We start from the raw sequence: 12,081 nt of genomic DNA, 5'->3' as shown, positions 1-12,081 counted from the left end.
CCCTGGCAGGAAAGTCCGTGAAACTCTTAATCTCCAACTAACTACCAGAAAACCAGAAGTGGCACTGTGGTTAGTAGAGCACCTGCCTTGAGCTGAAGAGCTCAAGAACAGCACTCGGGTCCAGAGTTCAAGCCCCATGACCAAGAACAAGAAAAAAAAAAAATGCAATGGTTAGCCCTTGAATGAAACCTACCATCGATTTTTAAGCAATCCAGGATATTACTGGGAAAATCAGAATATGGTATGAATTGAATAAATTAGAGAATTACTATAAAGTTTCTAGGAACAATGACAGAAAGTAAAAATGACAGATGCCAAGACCTGGGTAAGGGAAGGAAAGATGCTATTCAATGTATACGGAGTTTCCATTTCAAAGGGGTAAAAAAAATTACACAACAGCAGGGCATTCCTGTAAATCCTAGCTACTCAGGAGGCTGAGATCTGAGGATCACAGTTCCAAGCCAGCCCAGACAGGAATGTCCATGTGATTCTTATCTCCAACTAACTAGCAAAAAGTGGAAAGTGGAGCTTTGGCTCAAGTGATAGAGTGCTAGCCTCAAGCACAAAAGCTGAGGGACAGTGCCCAGACTCTGAGTTCAAGTCCCAGGACTGGCACAAAAAAAGAAAAAAAAAAAAGCTGGGAGCCAATGGCTCACACCTGTAATCCTAGCAAGTCCGCGAAACTATTATCTCCAATTAACCACCAGAAAATTAGAAGTAGCACTGTGGCTAATGTGGTAGAGCTCTCACCTTGAGCTGAAGAGCTCAGGGACAGTACCCAGTCCCAGAGTTCAAGTCCCATGACTGACCTCCCCCCCCAAAAAAAAAAAATTGTACAACATGTGCTACTAGTTAACCTGGCTATACTATACACTTAAAATAATTAAGATGGTCATTATGTTAGTGCTTCCCCTACTTTCCCTCGGGTACTCTCTACAACACCTGTTTTATGTTTCCCTCTTGAGATCAGCTAACATCACATTTCTATGAAGTCCCTCTACCCCTACCAAAGTCATACTTCTTGCCTTCTACTCTCAAAGTTTGACTTAAACTCACTTCCTACTGTACCCAACACCTACCTTTATCTTAGCTCCTACATACTTATTTCTTTAGTCTACTAGTCTATAAACATATCACAGATACAGGTGTTGTTTAACAACAAGAATGCTAGTGCAACCAAAAATCCATCTTAGTTCTTTAAAATTTAGTACCTGGGATATTCAGGTCCATAATACAAAACATCGCTTTCCCACAAATAAGTACCTACAAAAATAAATTCATAATCAGAAGAATGGTTAAGAACTACAACGGACATTCTTTTTATCTACCTAGAACTCCTTTCCCTTGCTTAACCCATTGGGGTCCATTTGCTGCTAAGAGAGTCCCAGCCATATAAATGACATCATATGACCTTGACTGAACTAAGGACAGTAACGCATCCGTGCAGCTGCAGAAATGGGATGCACATGTAACCAGATGTTTGTAGAGCCTTGGACATGGTGCTCTAAGTAGACATGCCTGTGTTACCAGGGACTAGGAAGCCAAATGCACAGACTGGAAATAAAAAAGGACCTATCTAGGGCAAGTTTCTACCCCTGCTCCTCATGATATTGCTATCATACAATTTACATTATACTGTCCACCAGTAACTTGTCCTCTCATAAGCCATTTCTGGTGCTTACACTCTAAAAACTGTTAACAAATTGGGTAACTGAATAGATGAGAAATAGATTTCAAAGGGTGCTTTTAAATTCAGGCTAGACTCCAGTATGTTTTTCCTATCACCTATCCAATACAATGTCTCTTTTCTTTCCTACCACATAAATTACTACCAAGTAAATTTTTCCATCCCAATTTACTACTTAATCTCCTCTTTAATATGCTCTGTACAAATCACATCTTTTTCTTAAAGATACTCAATTTACCCATTTTCTTTGTTACTGTGAGGTAAGGAATAAACAAGCAATGACAGGGTAGTAAGAGAACACGGAGTTCTAAGGGAACAAACAAGAAGGAGGCTTGTGGAAGCCAGACTTGTATCAAGAGGCTTTTCTTATAGAGGTACCACCCACACTACACTGCCACCTGAGCCACAAGTACAGTTAACAAACACCAGGAAAGAGAGAAATAGAGAAGTATTAGAGACAGACAGAGATACTGTACTCAGGCCAGAATGTAATGAACTTATAATCTTAAGAAATATAATAGGAAATGAATAGGACTAGCACAATGAGGGCAAAGGGAAGAAGGTCAGGAGAATAAAGTAAATTAGAGGCCAAAACATGAAGATCCTAAAAATCTAATTACATTCCATTATTGTGAAGGCCACCAAAAAAAAAAAAAAAAAAAAAAAGCAGAAGGGTCACTTGCTCAGTTACGTTAGAGAGACCACTCTGCCGATAGTGGAAAACAGAAATGGACTTGAGGGGCTGGGAAGGTAGCTCAGTGTAGAGTGCTTGTCTTTCATGCATAAGGCCCTGGGTTCGATTCCGCAGCACCACATATGCAGAAAAAGCCAGAAGTGGCCCTGTGGCTCAAGTGGTAGAGTGCTTGCCTTTAGCAGAAGAGCTGAAGGACAGCGCTCAGGCCCAGAGTTCAAGCCCCGTGACTGACAAAAAAAAAAGTGTGATTATAAAAGGAATAGCCCATCCGGCGGCGGTGGCTCATGCCTGTAATCCTAGCTACTCAGGAGGCTGAGATCTGAGGATCTCGGTTCAAAGCCAGCCCGGGCAGGAAAGTCTGTGAGACTCTTATCGCCAATAAAGCATTAAAAAACCAGAAGTGGTGCTGTGGTTCAAGTGGTAGAGCACTGACTTTGAGCTGAAGAGCGCAAGGACAGCGCCCAAGCCCAGAGTTCAAGCCCCATGACTGACAAAAAAAAAAAAGGAATAGCCCATGTTTCTGTCAAGTTATTATTAGCAGTGTACACCACACTGAACTATCTAATTTACTTTTCCTAGACATGAGATGAGAGAGCGACAGAGAACATGCTTGTTTTACTTTTTGAATTTGGGGATGGGAAGGTTGACAATGTCTCAGGCTTATGATATGCTATTTGAGGTATCTGAAAGAACATCCTAATGCACATATCATGAGACATGTAAGTCCAGTTACCAGAAAAGAGCTTTGGGTTGAAGACTACAGAAATAAAATATACACAGCAACTGCTGGAAATACTTTTCTAAGTATCTGTTATTCATGCCAAAATGTATTTATTTTCCACATTCCTGTAGAGTGTTGGAAATAGTGCTAGGCAAAATAAACAGTGAATTAAGGGGCTGGGAAGGTGGCTCAGTGGTAAAGCGCTTGCCTTGCATGTCTCTGAGGCCCTGGGTTCGATTCCTCAGCACCACATAAAAAAAAAGAAAAAAGCCAGAAGTGGTGCTGTGGCTCAAGTGGTAGAGCGCTAGCCTTGAGCTGAAGAGCTGAGGGACAGCGCCCAGGCCCAGAGTTCAGGCCTCACGACCAGACCCAAAAAAAAAAAAAAAAAAAGTGAATTAAGATTCAGTACCATCCTTCAAGAAGCTCCTACTTAGTAGGGCTACATCTGTAGTATTAGCTATTCAAATAGCTGAGATCTGAAGATTAGGGTTCAAAACTAGTCAAGACAGACAAATCCACAAGACTGTTATCTATAATTAATTAGCAAAAAGTGGGAAAAGTGGGAAGTGGATGAATAGCTCAAGGGTTAGAGCACCAACCCTGAATTAAAAGGTCAGCAAAAGAGCAAAGCCTTGAATTCAAGCCCTAATACCAGAACTAAAAAAATAAAGTGCCTACTTAGTGGAAGTGGCTTAACAAAGTATTACCAGTACAAGGAAGTATAATAAAAAATATGTAATAAATAGCAATTTGTAGAACCAAGGAGGCTTCACACTTTATATAAACTCTTACAGAGTTAAAGGCTGGGCAACCATGGTTCATACCTGCAATCCTAGCTACTCAGGAAGCAGAGATCGGGAGAATCAAGGTTCCAGGCCAGCCTAGGCAAAAAAATTCCAGACATCTTCACAATAGAAAAAGCTAGTCATGATGGCACAAGCCTGTTGTCCCAGCTACAGTGTGAAGTGAACATAAAAGGATTGGAGCCAGGCACCAGAGGCTGAGAAGCACGTAGCTACTCAGGAGGCTGAGATCTGAGGATTGTGGTTCAATGTCAAAGCAGCAAAGTTCATGGGGCTCTAATGTCCAATTAACCACTCAGAAAACCGGAAGTGGCGGTGAAGAGCCGAGGTGCAGTGCCCAGGCCCAGAGTTCAATCCCTACGACTGACCCAAAAAAATCCCAGAAACATTTTTTTAAAAGAAAAGAAAAATATTAGAAAATATATCAGAAAAACAATGAAACATCTCAACATGGAAATAGAAAACAATAACAAAGAAAAAGAATGATAGGCACATATGACCATCTTTTCAGCAAACATAAGCAAAGAGTTGGGGATGTAACTCAGTGGTAGCGTATGCACATGGCATTGGGTTTGATCCCAGCACCACAAAAAGAGAAAAGACACTAATGCTGGCCATGGTGGTAGACATTTGTAACCTTAAACAAAAAAGATAGCAATATCCATATGAGGCTTGCTCAGTTGTATGAACAGTTTGAGCCAACAGACGATCAAGTGGTATGAACAGACAATCCATATTAGAACAATGGTGTATTGGTGATCAGTCCCTAGTGAGTTTAAATGAAACTGGCACACTCAAAACCAGCCAGGACAAAACATGAGTTCTTTATTTTATTTTTTGTCAGTCCCAGGGCCTGAACTCCCAGGGCCTGGATGCTATCCCTTAACTTTTTTGCTCAGGGCTAGTACTCTACCACTTGAGCCAAAGCTCCATTCCCAGCTTTTTGGTGGTTAATTGGAGATAAGTCTTTCAGATTTTCCTGCCCTGGCTGGCTTTGAACCACAAGATCTGAGCCTCCTGAGAAGCTAGAATTACAGGAATGAGCCACCAGCACCTGGTAAAATGGATTTCTGGGGAAAAAAATATACATTTTGTTGGAAACAAAAGATTCAGTTTCAGAGAACTATGAAAATAAGGTATTAAAAGAAATATTTTGGGCTGGGTGCTGGTGGCTCACACCTATAATCCTAGCTGTTCAGGAAGCTGAGATTGAGAATTCTATACTAGAAAAGTCCATGAGACTCTTACCTCTAATTAACCAGCAAAAAGGTAAAGGCAGAGGTATGGTTCAGGTGATAAAATGCCAGCCTTGAGCAAAAACTAATCAAGAGTGAAAGGTCCTAGTTTAAGCTGCTGGCGGAGGCAGAGGAGGAAGAGGGGGAGGAGGAGGAAGGGGAGGAGGAGGAGGGGGAGGGGGAGGAGGGGGAGGAGGGGGAGGAGGAAGAGGAAGAGGGGGAGGAGGAAGAGGGGGAGGAGGAGGAGGGGGAGGAGGGGGAGGGGGAGCAGGAGGGGGAGGAGGAGGAGGAGGAGGAGGAGGGAAGGGAGGGGGGAAGGGAGGGAGGGAGGGAGGGAGGGAGGGAGGAAGAAGAGGAGGAGGGGGTAAGGAAGATATTTAGGTTTGACTGAATTCTGGCTCTTCTACCCTGGTTGGATGACGTTCAATAACCTTTTCATACTCTTGAGTCTCTGTATCATCTGTAAGACAGTACTGAAAATAATGCAAAATGTAAAGCCAAGAAATTAAACACAATGACATAAAGTGCTTAAAACAGTGCCTGGGATATCAATACAAATGTAATGGATGGATGGATATATAAGCTACCTTCTTCACCAATAAAGATGAAATTTGGCACATTATAGACCAAAAATGTTTGGTTTCTTCTTTAATACCTAACATAAACTACTTTTAAAGGTATTTAACATACCTGATGAGCCGGGTGCTGGTGGCTCACGCCTGTAATCCTACTCAGGAGGCAGAGATCTGAGGATCAGGATTCAAAGCCAGCCCAAGGCAGGAAAGACTGTGAGACTCTTATCTCCAATAAACCACCAGAAAACTAGAAGTGGTGCTGTGGCTTAAGTGGTAGAGTGCTCACCTTGAGCTGAAGAGCTGAGAGACAGCACCCAGGCCCAGAGTTTAAGCCCCACAACCAACGAAAAATAAAAATAAAATACTTGATGAGATTCATGGCAAGAAAGTGCAAACTAAGATTCTTCCTGAAACTTGTCATTTTGCATATAAAATTCTGAAAAGCAAAAAGATGGCCAGCTACTTTCTAAAGCTTGCATTAATTGTTCCCTTATCCCATCAAAATGGACACAAATAATTGTGAAAGGCTTTTAAATGAAAATATTAGCATTTTAAATGTACTATGTACATACTACTTATCTAGCCTCCATTGTGTTCTGTGCCTACTTTCATGAAAGGAAAAATCAGCCTTTACCATAATTAAAACCATTTTTCTATGAAATTCAGGATCCCTGTTCTCTCCTTTCAAAGCAATTAAAGTCAACAGGTGCACAAACTGATATTCTTAAGGAGTTTGCTGATTTGCAAAGAGGGAGCGGTGTTTTTCTTTTCTAAAAGCCTCTGGGTGAGGCTTTTCTTAATTAATTGTCACCTCCCGTCAGAGGAGCAGCCATTTTTGTCCTATCCTTTCCACCTCCCCACCACTGAAGCCCCCATCCTGGCATAATCCTTCAATAATAAAGGCACAGGTATAAACGCTATAAATGGATTCCATTTCTGACATTCAAAAGGAAACCACGTAGAACAAGAAAATAAAACCACATTATCAAAATGTTTACATTTCTTAAAGCAATGTAAGAATTTCTTCAGGGAAAATTAATGATGGTTTAAAATGAATTACGAGAGCTGGTTGAGGGGAAGGCACTGGAAATATGTTTGTTTGTTTTTGTAAAAAAAAAAAAAAAAAAAAAAAAGGATGAAGAAAGGCTGGCATTGGTTTCAAAGGATAACACACTTCAACAAAAAAAGTAGAAACGAGGCAGCTGTCAATCAGTCATTGTTTTCCAGGGGGCCAGGTTCATCTCCGGGATTTTCTCCTCCGGAGCTCAACCAATCCCCACCTTTCCAGAGTTAACCAGTCTCCAGGCAAGCCGCGCTTCCTGATTGGCTCAAAGATGTCGAGTAGCAAAACCAGCCAATCCCGCCTTCAAGTGAGCACTGTGCTAAGGAGACGTTACAACCACTGCATGGCGAGAATGTGTACAAACCTGGCCGGGCCACAAATACCAGATCCTAGTTCTAAAGACGGCGGCGCTGAAAGGCACATTCTCGCTTCTGATCTGGTATCTGATCATCTTTCTTTAGGCTCTCTTAAAAAGAGGGCAGGGTTAATTAAAAAAACCAAAACAAAACTGTTGCACTAAAAGAGCAGGAGGGATAAGCTGTGTCCCAGTATGACTCACGGTGTCGAAGCCAGATTTCCAAACCCGGAGCTCAGAGCGCGCATCCCAGCGACACTCAAAGTAGTTGCGGCTGGGGGTGAGGAGTGGCCGGGGTCCGACCACAAGCGCACAGCCTCAGAGCGGGGGGGGCCGCCCCCCCACACCCCCAGCCGCCGCGTCCAAAACCCGAACGTGAGCGGCGGCGTGCTCGGGTAGGAAGAAGTGAGTAAATAAGCAGCCCTGCCAGGACTACGTGCTCGGGAGGGTGGCCTCGAGTTCCAGGACTCCGCCTGGGAAACGCTGGAACGGATCCAGGGGCGCAAGGTCAAATCCCGGCGGGCTCCCACGTCGGGGGGAGGGCAAAGGGGAGGGTGTGTCGGGGCCTGGAGGCTCGAGCCGCACGGGAGGCCGGGCTGCAGCCGCGGCGCCCGCCTTCGCCCGGCCTCGGGCGGCGCGCCAGGGCCCGCCTCTCGACGACGCCTCACTTCCCTTCGGCCGGGTGGCCCGGCCTGCGCCGCGCCGGCCCCGGACGTCCCCGGGCTTCTCTTTCGCATCGCCCCCCCATACCCCCGCCTCCTCGCCGCTGCCACAAGGCCCCACGGGGCGGGACGACGCTCCCCGGCTTCGGGCCCCTTTCCCTCCTAGGCCTTCACCCCAGCACCCAGCTCCTGCCTCCCAACCTGCCGCCCTTACCTGTTCCTGGAGCGGGCGGAGGGCGTCGAAGCCCGGGGGCCGCGTCGTCGAGTGAACGACACGGGTCCGCAACCCTTTCCCGCCGCCGCCACTGCGCTCTCCGGCGCGGCGCGGCGCGGGGCTGGCGGGGCCGAGCGGCAGCCGCGGCGGGGGGGGAAAGACGCGCGGCGAGCGCGCCGGGCGGGGAGACACTGCCGCTCTCCGTCCGGCCAGGGAAGAGCAGCGGCGGAGGAGCCCAGCCGCGAGAGGGCGGGTGGGTGGTGTGGGTGGGCGGCCGGCCGCGTGGGGAGGGGTCTCGCGGAGTCGGCAATGGCTGCCACGTCGCCAGGTGGATCTCCGCCTCCGCCTCCCCCACCCCAAGCCGCGGGCTCCGCGCCGCGACCTCTGGTTTGTCCCGAGCCTCACCGGGGCCGCGTCGTCCCGCCCCGTGGGGCCGGCCCGGGCGCCCCGAGCCCGCGGGCGCTCCCACCTCTCCGGCCGCCCCTCGGAGCGCGAGGCCCGGCCTGGCCGGTTCGGCAAGCCTCGGTCTCCTGCCTTCCCTGAGGGCTCCCCGAAAGCCTGTGTGGTTTTTCCCCCCCGGCCTCCTCCCGCCCTCGTGGTCAGGGGGCCTCAGGGAGGAGCCAGCCCCCTTTCAGGGTGTCAGGTTCTCGGGGACCTCCGAGGGGCCCACGGAACCCGCGGCTTGGGGAACCCTGGCTCTTGCCCGGGGGGCGGGCCCCGGGGTCCCGCCAGCTGCCGTGAGGCCCCGACGCTGCCCAGCCCCGGCGGCCGGACACAAAGGGCCCGCCGCCCCCGCCGCCGCGGTCGCCGCCGCCGCCGCCACACACTCGGACGGCGGCTGCCGGGTCCCATCCCGCGCCGCCTGCGAGCCCAGAAACGCGAGCCCGGCGCGGGGCCCCCCTGCAGCTGGGGTGGCCGAGCCCCAGCCCCGGCGTCACCGTGTGTTCGAATCCCCTTGGCCATCGTGAGCGCCTTCGCCGGGCCCCCAAGCGGGGCCCCACACCACCCCGTGACCTCTCTGCCTCCCGCCCCCCCCCCCCCCCGCGTGTTCGGACCTGACCCTATTGTGGGCTTTCGGGGTGCGAATTGTTCGCCCCAGGCGTTCTGATTGGAGGTGGTGAGAGGGGCTGTTGTTCATCTCCCTCCCTCTGCAATCACTTGGAATCCTCGCTGGCCAAGTACCCCTCCGCACGCTCGGGAGTCAGTCTGTTTAACCGTATTGTTAGGGTGATGGCGATGGCTTTAAACCGAATGTAAATCTGAAGAAAGCGCCAGTGAGATTTGTTTTTCTTTATTTAGGTCCGGTGGGAACACCGACTCACACTCTGTGCCCATTCTAGTGGTTTTTCTAGAAACCAGAGACCTCACGGGGGTGAATTTTCTGATGAAAGCACAGCACCCATACAGAATAATTAAAAGTCAATTTTTCCTTTTTTTTTTTAAATCCTTCTAGAGACACCTTGAGTTTCACTGGTAAGAAATTACTATACAAACCTTTCTAAATGGTCTTATTAAATTAAAAAAAAACACGTAATAACTTGGAAGCTTAAGCTACAAATAGCTGCTGCTGAGAACCTAACATTAACTCTACCTCCAAATACCCATTAAAGAGACTAATAACTGTAATATATGCCACTTTTGAAATGAAAGAACCCTAGTAATTATAAACTTCAAACAAGTCTAGCAAATTAATATTAATTTTGTTCATACCTTGCATTTAAATTCTTAATTTTCTTTTAACATCTGTTAAGTCTGAACATGTGTTAAGTCTGATCAATTTAGACATTGTATTCTTAACATTGAAGAAAACGTTTCAAAGCACAAAGCTGAATGTTTTAAAAATGTTTGTTTACTATGTCAATAAGAGAAAAACACCAATATCATCAAGTTATGAGACTCAAATGAAGAACAAAGCAGTCTTTACTCCACATTGACATTGCAGGAATTCTTTATGAATAAAGAGTTCCTCCTTCCTTATTGGTTCAATTCTAAGCCAATAGGAAAAGTACAACACATCTTTGAAAGGGTGTGACAGCATTAGGTTAGTGCATGGAATCAATGTGTTGTTTAGCATGCTCTTTCTCCTTCAAGATCACATATTGTATAATTTCAAAAAAAAATGTATCTTTGAATTACTATGTGATGTGAGTGCTACTCCTGCTCATACTATGTGTAACCTTCTAGTTAGGAATCTTACAATGTGTTATAAAATGATAATGTGACAATATTTAATTCTCTAAAATGCCAGGCGCTTATGAAAAATGGCACACTGACTACAACTTACCACTTAAAATGTGATGAGCTGGTGTTTTAGTTGAAAAAACAAACTTTAAATGAAGTTTTTATCTGGGAAAGTGTCTTTAGTTTTTTTTGTTTTGTTTTGTTTCTTTTGTCGGTCCTAGGGCTCAAACTCAAAGTCTGGGCACTGTCTTTAAGCTGTTTAGCTGAAGGCTAGGGCTCTACCACTTTGAGCCAAAGCACCACTTCAGGTTTTTGACTAGTTAATTGAAGATGAGTCTCACTTTTCTGCCTGGGACTGGCATAGAACTGTGATCCTTAGATCTCAGTCTCTTGAGTAGCTAGGATTACAGGTATGAGCCACTAACAGCTGGCTTGTCTTCAGTTTTTATAAGTAAGTTGACAAGGCAAAAATAGACATCCCCTGTCCCCCCGGGATATATTGCTCTTGCTTGGCTTTTTTGCTCAAGGCTGGTACTATATTGTGCCACACCACTGATTCCATAAACCTTTTATATTTGTCTACAGCTACCTTTGGTCTGTTTAATAATTTAATTCAAGGGGCTGGGAAGGTGGCTCAGTGGTAGAGTGCTTGCCTTGCATGCCTGAGGCCCTGGGTTCAATTCCTCAGCACCACATAAGCAAAAAGAAAAAAGCCGGAAGTGGCGCTGTGGCTCAAGTGGCAGAGTGCTAGCCTTGAGCTGAAGAGCTGAAGGACAGAGTGCAGGCCCAGAGTTCAGGCCCCACGACCGGACCCAAAATAATAATAATAATAATTTAATTCAAGGCAGGTACCTCACCACTCAAAATACACCTCTAGCCCTTAGCAGCTAAATACTAAATGTGCTTGTTTAAAATGTGCTTGTTTATGTCTATAACACAAACAACTTCCTTTCTATCAGTAGCAGCCTGTGCCACATATGTGCCATATATGTATGTAATACATATATATGTGTATATATAGGTATGTATACATACCACACATCCCTTACTAGATCATCACTTCCTTGAAGATAGGGCTCTTCCTTCCCTCCCACCCCCCCCCCCCCACACACATTTAGCTTTATATTCCTCACTGCCAAACTCAGAGCCTAGTGCAAAATAAATAATGCAGGGACTCAGTATGTGACAAATGTTTTAAAAAATGTCTCTGTCATTCCCAGTTATCATTCCCAGTTAAACTTAGAATTGTTTTTGAGAACTTCACTAAAAGAAAATAAGACCAACATCTGCTGGAACTCCTATGCTTTATCATTTGTCTAATGAGGGGGATAGAGGTATGGCTCAGTGACACAGCACCTTCCTAACATGTGTGAGGTCCCAGAATTTCAAAGCAGCATGTAAATAAATCTAATGGAAACTAGATAGTAGGTAATGTTGCTGTTGTCTAAAGTACATAAACTGAGCCTTCACCAGTGGTTCAAGCCTGTAATCCTAGCTACTTAGGAGGCTGAGATCATGATTGGAAGCCTGCAGGGAAGGAAAGGCTCTGAGACTTTTTTTTTTTTGCTGCCTATGAGACCCTTACCTCTTAATTAACCACAAAAAGGCAGAAATGGAGCTGTGGCTCCTGGTATAGCACTAGCCTTGAGCAAAAAGAAGCTCTGGGACAGAGCCCAGGCCCTGAGTTCAAACCCCAGGACTGATACCAAAAACACAACTAAAGTACATAAGCTTCAGTGAAGTTTTTTTTTTTTTTTCTTCAGTCCTGGGGACTTGCTCTCTACCACTTGAGCCACAGCGCCCCTTCCAGCTTTTTCTGAGTAGTTTTTTGGAGATAATTTCATGGACTTTTCTGACCAGACTACTTTGAACCACAGTCCTCAGATCTCAG

At 46.1% G+C, this 12,081-nt stretch overlaps 2 protein-coding genes across 5 annotated transcripts in view; one reads left to right on the top strand and one right to left on the bottom strand.

Annotated features, from left to right (window-relative positions):
• N4bp2 (NEDD4 binding protein 2) overlaps nucleotides 1-8,157 on the bottom strand; it is a 69,436-nt gene extending 61,279 nt beyond the window's left edge. For 3 of the 4 annotated variants that reach the window (XM_042678099.1, XM_042678100.1, XM_042678104.1), the window contains exon 1: nucleotides 8,010-8,157. The gene's annotated coding sequence lies outside the window, so the exon portion shown is untranslated. Of the gene's footprint in view, nucleotides 1-1,211; nucleotides 1,264-7,337; nucleotides 7,366-8,009 lie in introns of those variants that run through there. The other variant, XM_042678102.1, reaches the window with a different exon arrangement.
• LOC122106816 (nascent polypeptide-associated complex subunit alpha, muscle-specific form-like) lies at nucleotides 7,329-8,977 on the top strand. Its single transcript, XM_042678350.1, has 3 exons — nucleotides 7,329-7,528; nucleotides 7,632-7,909; nucleotides 7,962-8,977. The coding sequence occupies exons 1-3, from the start codon at nucleotides 7,329-7,331 to the stop codon at nucleotides 8,975-8,977; spliced, it is 1,494 nt and encodes a 497-aa protein (XP_042534284.1).
• The last annotated feature ends 3,104 nt before the right edge of the window (nucleotides 8,978-12,081 follow it).

This window comes from Dipodomys spectabilis, unplaced genomic scaffold (assembly GCF_019054845.1).
Source record: "Dipodomys spectabilis isolate Male_0828 unplaced genomic scaffold, ASM1905484v1 ptg000043l, whole genome shotgun sequence".
Taxonomy (NCBI): Eukaryota; Metazoa; Chordata; class Mammalia; order Rodentia; family Heteromyidae; genus Dipodomys; species Dipodomys spectabilis.
The sequence above is the reverse complement of the archived record's forward strand: the minus strand, read 5'-3'. Positions and strand labels throughout refer to the sequence as shown.

What these genes read in the sequence shown, in the direction of transcription:
- LOC122106816 (XM_042678350.1), top strand. Translation starts at nt 7,329, where the DNA reads ATGACTCACGGTGTCGAAGCCAGATTTCCAAACCCGGAGCTCAGAGCG. An exon ending in GTGAGCGGCGGCGTGCTCGG is followed by an intron (nt 7,529 to 7,631) that starts GTAGGAAGAAGT and finishes GAACGGATCCAG; the next exon opens with GGGCGCAAGGTCAAATCCCG. An exon ending in CTCCTCGCCGCTGCCACAAG is followed by an intron (nt 7,910 to 7,961) that starts GCCCCACGGGGC and finishes TTTCCCTCCTAG; the next exon opens with GCCTTCACCCCAGCACCCAG.